The 13,675-nt window shown below is 38.0% G+C and overlaps 1 protein-coding gene across 1 annotated transcript in view; it reads left to right on the top strand.

The window, feature by feature from the left end:
* Positions 1-13,675, top strand: part of LOC139746598 (uncharacterized) — a 48,439-nt gene that overhangs the window by 21,746 nt on the left and 13,018 nt on the right. The window contains exons 5-9 of the mRNA XM_071658007.1: positions 391-601; positions 5,008-5,149; positions 6,906-7,063; positions 9,498-9,627; positions 12,914-13,087. Of these exons, the coding sequence (XP_071514108.1) occupies positions 391-601; positions 5,008-5,149; positions 6,906-7,063; positions 9,498-9,627; positions 12,914-13,087 (815 nt within the window). The remainder of the gene's footprint in view (positions 1-390; positions 602-5,007; positions 5,150-6,905; positions 7,064-9,497; positions 9,628-12,913; positions 13,088-13,675) is intronic.

The raw sequence follows: 13,675 nt of genomic DNA, 5'->3' as shown, positions 1-13,675 counted from the left end.
CTTCAATTTGGTCTCCCTGTTCTGTTTGCTCCTTTTTTTTTTTTCCATTCATATTTCCTATTTCCAGCATGGGCGAGGTAGGATGAAGAACAGATGACTGCGCCTTTGAGGGAAAAGTCCTCATTTTGGTCCCTTTTACCAATTGGAGAAATGATTCTGACAGTGTAAGGATGAAATGGATGATGATGTGATTGAGAGGCTTGTGGGCATGGAAGATTCTGTAAATGCACTCTAGTTAGCAAGTGGGAAATGTTTCTATTGGAAATAGTTGAAGATAATAAATGTTTTGAACTGGCAGATTTTTCAAGAAGACACCTGGTGAGAGTAGCTTAATTTTCTTTTTTTTTCTGGTTAGATTATATGGTAAAGTTAATTTCATTTTTGTTCCAGGCTCAGGTGGTAGCCTAAAAAATTCAGGTAGCCTCAACAGCCTACAGCGACGCTTTCTGCGTAACGTTAACACTTCTTTAGATGCTCTGGGACGTGAAGGTGAAATTCTAGAGGAAGGAACTACACTCTCATCACAGCGCGCACGACGTGTCACTAAGTTGGGCATTGCTGTTATCATCAATCTTGGCAGTGGTCTGTCTGAATTAGAAAGGTTAGAATACTTCATATTTCTCAGTGTGACAGTAAGTATAGGACTGGAGTATCAGCATTAGTCCAGTCTCAGATAGACCAGAGGAAACAGGAAAATTTATCAGTGGATTTTGAAGCTGATATTCTTCAAGACCTATTTTGATGATGTTCATGATATTAATCATGCAAGACACAGTCCATTTGCATTTCATCACAAGCACATTATATCATGACAGAAATTCGGTATTGTTACATTTAGCTGATGCTATCCCATATAGTACTCTTTCTAGCCTGTATGTGTCTAGAAAATCACTGTAGCTATTCTTCATAGTAGCCATGCATCAGTTATACTCTTGTAACAGAATTAGGGAGAATGTTTGAGAGAGTTGAGAGTGAATGTGAGTAAAAGTTATGTAATGAGGTGAAGTATGTTTCATAAGTTATTGTGGACATGGAGGAAGTGGAGCACTTTAGATGCTTAGGAGTGGACATGGCAATGGATGGAGCCATGGAGACTAAAGTGACCTGTAGGGTGGGAAAGGGTGTTAAGATCCTGGATCCTTTGAAGAACATGAGGAAGTGGATGTTTTGTAGGGCAGAGATAGGCATATTTGAAGATCTAGGAGTCCTAATAATTAGTATTGTATCGTGGATCTGTACTGCAAAAGAAATGAGGTTGCATTTATTGTGTAGTGTGAAATGTGTTGTAAGGAATGACTTTGTAAGGGGGAGGTATGGTTACAAGTGCAATATTATTAAAGAAACCTAACCAGGGTGTGCTGAAATGATTTGAACATATGAAGAGGATGAGTGAAGAAAGACTGACTAAGAAGATTTATATTGTAGTGGTGGAGGGAGGAAGGGAAAGTGACCAAGAAAGAAATGGAAAGTTGGGATGAAAGAGGTTTTTGGGTTTTGGGTTCTGAGCATTCAGGATGGTGAGAAGCATGCATGGGATGGAATGAATTAGATTGATTTGATATGTAAGCGATGATGTACTAACAGTGAGCTCAGTCAGGGTTGGTTCATGATAACCTCTGTACGGAATTTCTGTCATACGTGGTTAAAAATGTGGACAGTAGACTTAGACTTAAGTGGTGCTTACTGGCACAGTCTTGTACACTTCAGAATGAAGAATTTTTAATATTTAAAGGAGTACATAGACCTGATGGTTCAAGGGGATAACACTTCAGCTTATGCATGGCTGTACAATTCGTACCTGTGTAATTGGTGCCTTACTACAAAATAACTGAAGTCATTCAAAGTGACAGGTAAGGCTTACTTTGAAAACTTTAGTAATTTCAACTTCAAGGGGGATTGCATCAGATAAGGAGCATGGAATCTCTGACACTTCAAATTTTTTTTTATTCATTAAACTGCTCATGTCCTGCTTGTTCAGCCAAAGCTTTATGTTGCTAGGACTAGAATGGAATATATGACTGGCTGTCTTTGTCTCCTTTGGGACACAGCTCTGAACTACATGAATGCTGTTATATCCTTATGGTCCTAGACCTTGGTGTCTTGATGTCAGCTAGAGCAACTTTTAGTGAAGTTTAATATTGCAGCCTTCTACTGTGCCATGGTTAGGTTGCATGTCAAAAAGATTACCATGTGGATAGATAAATTCTTTCTACAGAGAGCATAGAATTTCCAGTAACTCTTCCTCAGGATCTTCCAGAAGCATTTCCCAAGGAACTTAATCAATTCCAGAGGATAATGCAATGTAGAGAACCTTCAAAAACCTATGTCTTAGGGAACTCCACTGACTGCTCAGGTGCTTTGGACAGACACTTTGAATTTTGGAGAATCATGGAGGTATATATCCTTCTGTGGAGGAGCTAAAGTATTTTCTTACCAACAAAATGAAATTTTGGTCTCTTAGGTTAGGGTGTGGAATTATATTTCTGATGGCTAGTGCTGTGGTGTCTGTTGCCAGATGAACAAAGGCTCTTGCAGACCCCTGCCTCTCTTAGAGGGAAAGATTTTATCGTAGGTAATGCCCAAAGGCCATTCTCTTTAAGCATCTTAGTGGATTAGACAGTGTTTAGGCATATGGAAACTCTTTTGTTGAGGCCACCCTGTTGAAAGAGTTCCAGAGGGGAATGAGTGTCATAGATATAGATAGAATCAGCATGTAACCTATCAAGATCAAACACTATGTTAACAGAAATGTCTGAAGGGAAAATGGCTTTTAAGTTGGATTGTTTCAGTAGAAGTGACATTCCTTGTGAACTTATTTGCCATTAGAACCAGTGCTCTACCACTGATGTGTGTGAATTGAGTTTTGGATGAGGAACAGTTGCAACAGATGCTCTGTTGTTGAACTGGAATTATTGGAATTAAACTTTCTTTTCCTCCCAGTATTTCTTGTAGAGAAAGTTATTTTCAAACTAGTTGGTTCTCAGATACAAAATGGAGCAAGCAACCTTGGTGTGGAAGTCTCCTTTTGCTATGCCATTCTCCTTGGTTGATACCTGAGATTTTTATAGACCCCCCTCTTTTTGTTTTGTAGGATTGCAACCTCAATGATATGGGTTCTGGAATGAATATGTTTGAATTTTTTCATACATTTCTGCATGCAGAGTTTTCAAGAATTCCAAACAGGTAAGGGTTTACTTAGACACTTGGCCTTATACTCAAGATAGTGCCAGTTTGTATGGAAAACTTTTTTTTCCTCCTTTGAAGAATTTGAGATCTCACTCCATAATGAAGCCTTCCATTTCGAATTATTTTCAAGCCTTTTTCCAAATAAGAATAATGCTAACAACATTATTGCCTCTTGTAAGAGTACCCTTTTAGAACCAATCTCAAAGATTTGATGTATTGAACCCTACTTGGAATAAACTTCTCCCATTATTTTTACTTTCTGATAAGACTGGGTGCTTCACTGCAACCCATGTGGCAACTTTCTAAAGGCTTAGGCATTTCACAATCCAAAAAGCCTTTGGCAGTTTAGCTCTATGTCATCACCGTACAAAAACTTTTTTCCTTATATCCTTGTGTTTAGGTGGGGACATGGTAGATTATAAGCTGTAATCAGAGTTAAGAACTCTTTCATAACAACCCCTTTTGGATTACGGTAAACCCAAACCCAAGGTTCATGGCAAAGAATGAAATTGATGTTTTAGAATATCCCTGTCCTCATAAACTCTTAGAATAGACTGCCAAGAGATATTCGTGCCTTATGCCTAGTTGTGGACTAAACAAGCAATTAAGGGGCACATTCCTTTGTTTGCCTTGGATCACTGAAACTCCTTTTGGTAAGGAATACTTCTGCAAGAATTAAGAACCTTGCCTAACTGACTTAGCCAGGGCATTAATAGAGCATATGATATGAGGAATTTGGCTATTACCATAATCTTTCTCAAAGACCTTTCATTGGAAGAAATCAACAGAAGGAATCTTTGGCACTTGTCTGTCACTTGCATGAGACTGTATTAGCTAAGACACCGTGGATCTGCTGTGTGGCTCTGAGGATTCTTCTTTCAGGAGAGAGAGATTTGTAGTGTCTTCTCTGACTCTTCTTATCAGAAAGTTCCTTTCTAAACCTTTCTCCTTAATGCGGGTATGCTCTCATGCTTGTAGGACAGACTGCAGAGGAGAGAAGTAATGATTTTGATCTGGATCTGTTGTGTGGCTCAGAGGATTCCTCCTTCAGGGGAAAAAATTCTAGTGTTTCTCCAACTCTCCTTAAAATGAATTTTTTTTTTTTTTAAACTCGCCTCTTCCATGTGGGTATGCTCTCTTTCTTGTAAGACTGACTGCAGAGGAGAGAAGTGCTGGTATTGGAATATGTGAAAGCTTTTCTTTCAGAGTTGTTGCCTTTGAGGATTTTTTCCTGGATTCCTTGACCTTTTTTGTCTGCTGTCTTTTTTTCTTTTTTTCCCCCACCAACTCTGAGTGCTTTTAGTGTGATGCCCATGAACATATGGGTAAATGAAATCATATCTGTGTTGGTCTCTTATTGTTGGAGGGCAGACTTGAAACTAGTAAGCTGTGTTTCCTACTTGGGAGGATCGCAAGGGGTTGGGAAAGTCAGTGTGCTCCCACTGCAAACACCATGGGTAAGATCATAACTTCAATTTTCTTTGAGACTGTCCAAGAGAAGCTCTCTTACTTGCAAGATTCTGCCTCAGGGAGAAAAAGTTATGATGGTGTCTTCCACAATCTGCCTCACTTCCTCACACTCTCCACTGTCCTACAGTGAAACTCCATTCTAATGGACTTCAATTTTTAGGAATATGTCTTCTAATGGACCTTTTGGACCCCATCAGAATCTTATTTTATGTAATGTCATATTAGTGGACAGAAATATGTTAAAGTTTGCTATTAATGAATTGCATAGATTGATAGAAATTCACTTATCAAAAGGTAGAGTACAAACTTCATCAAAATGAAGAGTACAAACTTTTTCTTATTTTCCTACAGGCATGTAGAAGAATGGTTATTTCTGCACCTTGGTGTAATTGAGGCCTCAATGAATAAACTTCAGTCATGTCTTGACAGCGCTTATTTGCACCGTCAAAGTTTTGTGTCTACCACCCATCAAGCTGTCACACAGCTTCAGCAGGTTAGTGAGAAGTAATGGTCATAAAGATGCAGAAAGGAAGGTTTTACTGATTTTGTTCATACATGATAATTATTTCAGATCTCATTAGATTTCTTCCATCACCAAACATGTCAATGTTGTTCACATTTTCTAAATGTTTTTTGTATGCTACAGCTGAGCTTCCCACCTTTTGATTTGTTATTCCACTCATGATACTACACAACTAGTGGGTTTTTGATGGTGTCAGTACATGTTGAAAGAATGACTAAGGTTAAGGTGGTGTCTTCCATAGTCTGCCTCGGGGGTGAAGGTTCTGGGATCACTGAGGAATGTGTGGAAAGAGAGGTCATATCTAGGAGGGTGAAAATGTTAGGAACTGTTGATAGAAGTAGTAGGTATGAAAATTTGAGCAGGAGCATTAGGTAGAAACATTAGGAAGAGGTATGAGATAGAAGCAGTATGCAGGAACATTAGGTAGTAGTAGACATGAGGAACATAGGTAGGAGCATAGTAATGGGTAGGAACATTTGACATGAGTATTAGGTATTAGAAATCAGTAAGAACAGTGGGTAGGAACCTCAGCGAACATTGTGTTAGGCTAGGAATTGGCACTGGAGTTCACTAGTTATGGAGACTTTGTTGCTGTGGCCACCCCCTTGAGGGAGTTCCAGGTGGGAATAAGCATCAGAGATATTGATAGATAGATAGTTATTGGACATACCTATGGTAAAGGATCAGAAAGATAGATAGCAATTGGACATGCCTATGGTTTAGGATCTGAAAGGTTTGTGTAAAGGGGAAGGCAGAGCAGCATACTTCATTTTCATAGTGCACTTGACTTAACAAAACAAAAATGTGCTGTGATTATGAGGAGAAATGAAAGCAGGGGAAGGGAAGAGTTTCGTTGCCCAGTACACTCAGTCCCACATGTGTTTGGGATCAGAGCAAGAATAATCAAACCATGTTAGTGGAAAGAAAGGTCTTGTAGTGGAAGGGATGCAGAACACAATCCCAGCCATGTTAAACTCCATGGTACAATCATCACAGTATGAGACATATGGCCCGTGAAGCAGAACCCTTTCCTAGAAAAGCCACACAGGGATGACTTTCAAGCTCTCCCAAGGTCCCAAAGTACCAAAGTTGGCATTTTGAATGGAAAGATTGAAAGGAGATTGGGTTTCGGAGGACATGATGGAGATGGAATTTTTCTGTGCATGAAGAAGTCAGTTGTAGGAGTATTTTGTTGCAGAGTAATATGTATGCCACCAGTACACCGTTTAAGATCTGTTTTGATTATAAGCTTTACAAATGTATGTATACTTGAAACTTTCATTCTCTTTATCATATCAAAAGTGTTCTTAAAGTTGTAAGCATTGTGCATAAAGTGATGAGTACATAAAGTTAATCCATAAAGTTTTGACATGTGATAAGACAATCTTATGTAAAGCAGTCTTGCTTGAACTGTCTTTTCTTTTGTGATATATGATAGAATATTCTTTAGGGAAAGAATTCAGAAAACTACCCAATTCTTCCTGTTATAAACACTTGATTATGTAATAGTAATATGATAATTTGCATAATGGTCCAGTAATTGGATGGTGTATCCTTGAGGTTCATGACTTCTGTTAAACTGGTTAGTACCTGTGCCCTTGGAAAAAATGGTTTGTGATATCATTATTGGCATTGATGAATCTATGGAAATTGGATTTTAGAAATGATCACATGATCCTCGACTTGGAGGGTAATTTCCTATATTCTCTTCATTAAACTGTTGCAGGACATGCTAGATCTGGTGAGTGGGCCACGTCTTAGTCAACCTGTGTGGCTAGGGTTATTAGGGAAACCCTCGGCAAGTGAACGGCAAATTCTCTGTACCTCATTTGTAAACACTCTGGCTTCTGTGCTTAATGCTTACGACACAAAACAAACCAACTTGTAAGTATAATGGATTTTCAGATTTATCATTTGATGGGCAGAATCTTTTTGATAAACATTAGCATTTCAGTGTGAAACAGCAAACTCCTCTAAAAAGTTCATTACAGTTATTTTGTTCATTGCACTTCCAAAAGAAAGGAAGACTGTAAATTTATGTGAATTGATTGAAAATTTTGATGATAACTTTAAGCCACACTTGTTCAGTCTCTTAAGAATTTGTGAGATGTGTCAGCAGAGGAAAGATGTGTCTTTGTGAGAAGCAGGCATGTCACATTCATACTCTTGCCCCTGAATAGTATTGCCTTAACCATACTCTTATAGACAGACCTTTACTTTTTATTACTGAAATTAATTCACCCCCACAATCTCTTTCTCATATCATAATCAATGTTTCCACCCTCCTCCATACAAACCTGTCTATAGCCTATGTCTTGCAACCATATAATATTGTTGGAACTACTATTCCATCAAACATATCCATTTTTGCTCTCAATAATGTTCTCTCTTTGCCCACATTCTTCATCACTCCCAGAACCTTTGCCCCCTCCCCCACCCTGTGACTCACTTCCACTTCCATGGTTCCCTTTGCTGCTAAGTCCATTCCCAGATATCTAAAACACTTCTATTCCTTCAGTTTTTCTTCATTCAAACTTATGTCCCAACAAACTTGTTCCTCAACCCTGCTGAACCTAATAACCTTGCTCTTATTAAAATTTACTCTCAAACTTTCTCCTGTCATATGCTTTTCCAAGCTCAGTCATTAACTTTGCAGTTTCTCACCTGAATCAGCCACCAGTGCTGTATCATCAGCGAACAACAACTGACTCACTTCCCAGGCCCTCTCATCCCCAGTAGACTGCATACTTGCCCCTCTCTCCAAAACTTGCATTTACTTTCCTAACCTTAACAAATTAAACAACCATGGGAACATCACACACCCCTTCCGCAGACCAGCCTTCACTGTGAACTAATCACTCCTCTCTTCATACTTGTACACATTCCTTACATCCTTGATAAAAACTTTTCACTTCTCCTAGCAGCTTACCTCCCACACCATATACTCTTAAGACCTTCCATAAAGCATCTCTATCAACCCTATCATATGTCTTCTCCAGATTCATACAAATCCTTCTGTTTTTCTAAGTATTTCTCACATGCATTCTTCAAAGCAAACACCTGATCCACACATCCTCTATTACTTCTGAAACCACACTGTTCCTTCCAGTCTGAGGCTCTGTACATGTCTTCACCCTCATAATCAATACCCTCCCATATAATTTCCCAGGAATACTCAGCAAACTTATGCCTTTGTAGTTTGAACACTCACCTTTATCCCCTTTGACTTTGTACAGTGCCACAATGCATGCACTTCATGGTCCATACATACGCTGAATATCCTTATCAACCAATCAACAACACAGTCACCCCCTTTCTTAATAAAGTCAACTGAGATACCATCCAAACCTACCACCTTACCAGATGTCATCTTCTGCAAAGCTTTCACCACTTCTTTCTTAACCAATCTATTCTCCCTGACCTTCTCATTTCACACACCATCCTGATCAAAACACCCTACATCTGCCACTTTATCATCAGACACATTTAACAAACCTTCAAAATACTCACCCCCTAACCCCTTCACCAATGTTCCCATTTGTTCTCTTGCGCATGCTATATACATCCTTCCAAAACATCTTTTTATTCTCCCTAAAGTTTAATGATATTCTCTCTCACTCCAACTCTCATTTTCCCTCTTTTTAAACCCTTGCACCTTCTTCATGATCTGTTTGTCTCTCATTCAGTACAAAACAGAAAGTAGGTACTGATGATGACTTTTTTTCAGACTCTGTACATGCAAGCAGTTGCATGCACACTACACTTGGATTCTTTCCATTTTACAAAGCTTTCAGTGGAACCTCCAGTTCCTCTTTTTTGCAAGGTTCTAAACTCATTTGCAGGTATCTTATACCATTTCTCGTGAGATATGTTATTAAGAATTTCGAAGTGTTGAATAATGCTGAAATATGTAATTTTGAAAATTCTTTTGATATAGGTAATTTAACTCTGTTGTCTCTTACCTTTTATTTCAGTCTTTTTTAAAGATAGATAGTTGAGGAAAGGTTGAGCAAGGTAAAGAGATTTAGGCTGTAGTTTACCATTGTCTGAATATGATAAGGTGGTTAAGCTTGTAACTGCAGTAAAGTTATCACAAACAAGTTAAAATGAAAGGGAAATAGGCTGAACAATTATTGCTGTTACAATGAAATTTGATAATGGACAGGATGGAATTGAAAAAGTGTCATACATCCATTTACTAAGGGAAAGACTTCTTGTGGATTATCACTTATGTTGATGTATCTTTCATATGGTATTAATGCCTGTTTCAAAATATATGCATTGGAAAGATACTGATAAATGTCACTGAATATTTCAGCTTTGTAAGCAAGTTGTTAACAGCAGCATTGACATATCACCTAGGATGGGTGTCAACTGTTGCTCCTGGGGACCACAGAGTGTCAACACCCACCATTAGCACACTCAGCACTGCTGCCCAGGCTTCATGGGTAAGTACTTTTTCTGTTTGCACTAGAAAGGTGTCTTCTTTTCTTAATTATGTATCCCTTTGCCATATATTTGTGTGTGTTTTTATTGGTCTTCTTTCCCCTGCATTTTGTTCTGCATGCATTAGGTATTCTGTAGGGTATTCTCTTGATGTATCGTAGTTAGAACCTTCAGACCCTCTTTCTCACTGACATGGAATCGTTAGCCTTCCCCATCTGTAGCTATCCTCCTTACTTGGTGCTGGCAGCTTGTTCATTTTGGACCCATCTGCAGCCAGTCAGAGACTGCCACAGAGATTATGCTATGGAACCAACTGCTCCTGGCTATGTACTGAATTTCTTTTGGTTCCTTGATGTTAAGACATTTTAACAGATTGGACTTTTCAGTCTTTGTGTTAGTATCCTGATTCTTCTTTTTAGTACTGTTTAATTCATGAAGACAATGTACACATATGGTTATTACTAATGTATAATTATTAATTTGTTCTATCCAGGGAGGGAGTTTTACACTCATAGGGCCTCATATCTTTGTCATTCTTTATTGTTGTACAACCTTTTAAATTTCTGTATGTTGTCCATATATACTTCACCCTCTTTTAAAATATTCCATTCATCCATCACTTTTATAGTGTAAAAAACCTTACATATTTTTTAACAAGTTTCTTGTTTGATTTCATGTGCTGTATCCTGATTGTTTTATCTCTACATCCTTTAAAGAATTAGTAACTGTCTACATCATCAGTCTGGTTCAAAAATATAAGGTTCTGATCAAGTCACCCTTTACTCATCTTTCTCCCATGATGAGCAAATTCACGGCTTCAAGCCTTTCCCCGCAACTCATTTCACTTAATTCTGATACCAGCTTTGTCGCCATCATCTGGACCTTCTCTGTCAGTTCTTTGTGCTTCTTTAAGTGTAGTTTACCAAACTTGAGAAGCACAATCTGGTTTTGGTCTTACATATGATATGAACAGATTGCTAAATATTTCCTTATCGATTTGCCTTGAAGCTGTTTTAATATTTGCCTGCAGTCAGTTTGTTTTCTTTACTAGTCTGCAAATATGAGACTCTGATGGTAGGTTACAGACAGCAAACTCCCAAACCCCTTTTGCACACAGAATCCTGAAGGTTACTTCCTTCAAGAGGATTATCATATTAAGGTGTTCTATCACATTCTCCTCTTTTCATTACTTTACATTTGCTAGTATTTAATTTCATCAGATATGTATCATCCTAACTTTGGAGCCTGAATGGAATATACTAAAAGAGGAGGTAAATGTTGACAGTATACAAAAGTTTAGAGGGTTGTATAATGCTCCCATGGTGTAGTGGTTAGTGTTGTGACCATGGCACATTCACAAGCCACCCAGGGTCAAGCTCATAGGTTTGAATCATGGTGCAGCAGTTGGTCCACAGTCATCCCAGCTGTTCATCCACCCCTAGGAGTTGGTCAATGAAATGGGTACCTAACTCATGTTAGGGGCAAGTATGCATTCTGTTGGGGATGAGAGAGCCTGGGAAGTGAGTCAGTTGTTGTTTGCTGATGATACAGCCTTGGTGGCCAATTCGAGTGAGAAACTGAAGAAGTTGGTGACTGAGTTTGGAAAAGTGTGTGAAAGGAGAAAGTTGAGAGTAAATGTGAATAAGGGCAAGGTTATTAGGTTCAGCAGGTTTGAAGAACAAGTTAATTGGGATGTGGGTTTGAATGGAAAAAAAATTGGAGGAAGTGAAGTGTTTTTTTTTTTTTTTTCCCAAAAAAAAGAAGGAACAGAGAAGGGGGCCAGGTGAGGATATTCCCTCAAAGGTCCAGTCCTCTGTTCTTGATGCTACCTCATTAAGGCAGGAAATGGCGAATAGTATGAAAGAAAGAAAAGATATATATATATATATATATATATTTTTTTTTTTTTTTTCAAACTATTCGCCATTTCCCGCGTTAGCAAGGTAGCGTTAAGAACAGAGGACTGGGCCTCTGAGGAAAAATCCTCACCTGGCCCCCTTCTCTCTTCCTTCTTTTGGAAAAAAAAAGAGGGGAGGATTTCCAGCCCCTCCCTCCCCTTTTAGTCGCCTTCTACGACATATATATATATATATATATATATATATATATATATATATATATATATATATATATATAAAGAGAGAAAAAAAAATTGAACAATGCAAAAAATTTACTTATGTGCAAATATTTTGATATTTGTGTTATATGCTGCAATATTTCCAGTTGTACCATACACAGTGAGGCTATTGAAGATTTAAACTGGTTGATGTAAATATGTGAATATATGTTTATGAACAGTAGAACTCATATCATTGGAAAGTGCAATATTATAACATAATTACACAGTAAAATGTACATGTGTTGTTGGGTTTAATTTGTCTGGCTGGCAGTGCTGCAGCTCATTTTTTAAATGTTTTTTTGCCTCTCACTGGACACCTTATGTCATGTTTTCATTGAAGGGCTGTTGTTGATTCATGTAGAATTTCTTTGCTTTGACCTCCATGCCTGTCCAACTTTGTCTGGTAGAGATAGTCACATATTTGTATTAGGGAGAAATTCTGTATAAACCACCTTGGTGTATATATGTCTGAAGCCTCTTATGTTGTAGGTTGTTGAATTATTAGATATGAATTTCGGTACTATATACTAAAGCCAGCACTTTAGTGGTTGTCAAATTGCACTTCTCTGACTTGGGCAGCTGTCTTTTCTTTCTGCCTCACTAACATGTGGACCATTGGCATTCTGTCCACAAACATACAATCTCTACTTGTCGTAAATAACACTTTACAACACTTTACTCACATGGCCCTAGATTTTCCAGTGGTGAGCACTGTGCACTATTCCTGCCTTTTGGCAAAAGGGTAATAGCAGTAGATAGAAGTAGTTGGTAGGAACATTTAGGCATGGTTATTAGGTAGTAACATTAGGTAGAAGCAGTAGGTAGGAGCATTAAATAGTAATAGTTATTATAAACATAATATAGGAGCCTCTGCAAACACTGTTCTAGACTTGCCCTCTGCCAGTGGCATTGAAGGCTGAGTCATTAAAGGCTAAGAAAGGGCACTGGAGATCTTTAGTTATGGAAATCTTACTGGTAAATGGAGTTTGATTAGTTTTTCTTTGTTCATATTGATGACTATTAATAATTTCTTTACCATAATTTTGCTTTTATGATTAAATTATTTAGAAATTCTTTGTAGGTACTCCATCTACAGGTTTGTTTTGGAAATGAAGGCAATGAATAATGTTATCGCAAGCACTCCCTTGTCATTACTGATTATCTTTTAGGTTGAACGTCTCAGTGAATCCCATCCCTATAGTGCTATTTGGGCACAATTATGTGAATTGTGTGGTGCAGTGGGTTATCCTCCACGAGCTGCTCGTACTCTGTTGGTTGGCTCAGATGCACCTCTCCTCGCACAACTCCTCACCATCTTGTCATACATAATTCGCTGCTCTCAGGTAGTATATCTTTTTAATATTTTTTTTAGATTATTTGAACAGAAATGCTCTCATATGTAAGGAAAGTAAAGAGGAATAAAAGTGGTTGTAAGAATTAGAAGAGTAAGCCCCCTCAGCCTATTTGGCGAGGTGTATACTGAAGAATGTTGTGTATATAGGAAGGAAAAAGGATATATAAACTAGATTTTTGCACTTAAATGAGCACTGTAATAGAAAAAGGAAAAGAGGTTGTATGTAGCTTGTGTGTCCTTCAAAAAGGTGAATTAAGTGAAAGCTGTCTTCAAAGTTCTCTCTGGTTTACAAGGAAGACTTTTTTAACCCATTTGCTGCTACAAGCAGATATATCTACTCTATATTTATTCCTGTTAATGATGACAGACTTGCCCCACGGCTTCAGAAAAACACTTCTTTGTACTATAACAAGTGGAAATATCCCATACATTTATGAATAACACTGCACACAATGATTGTATACAGGTGCCAATAGATCGATTTAATGGTTAGTTGATCTCTCACTTTTCATGTTTTGAGGTTGATGATATTGGTTTGTTGTATGTTATAGCATACAAATATTATTGTTCTTATTTA

This window comes from Panulirus ornatus, chromosome 65, assembly GCF_036320965.1.
Source record: "Panulirus ornatus isolate Po-2019 chromosome 65, ASM3632096v1, whole genome shotgun sequence".
Classification (NCBI taxonomy): domain Eukaryota; kingdom Metazoa; phylum Arthropoda; class Malacostraca; order Decapoda; family Palinuridae; genus Panulirus; species Panulirus ornatus.
The sequence above is the reverse complement of the archived record's forward strand: the minus strand, read 5'-3'. Positions and strand labels throughout refer to the sequence as shown.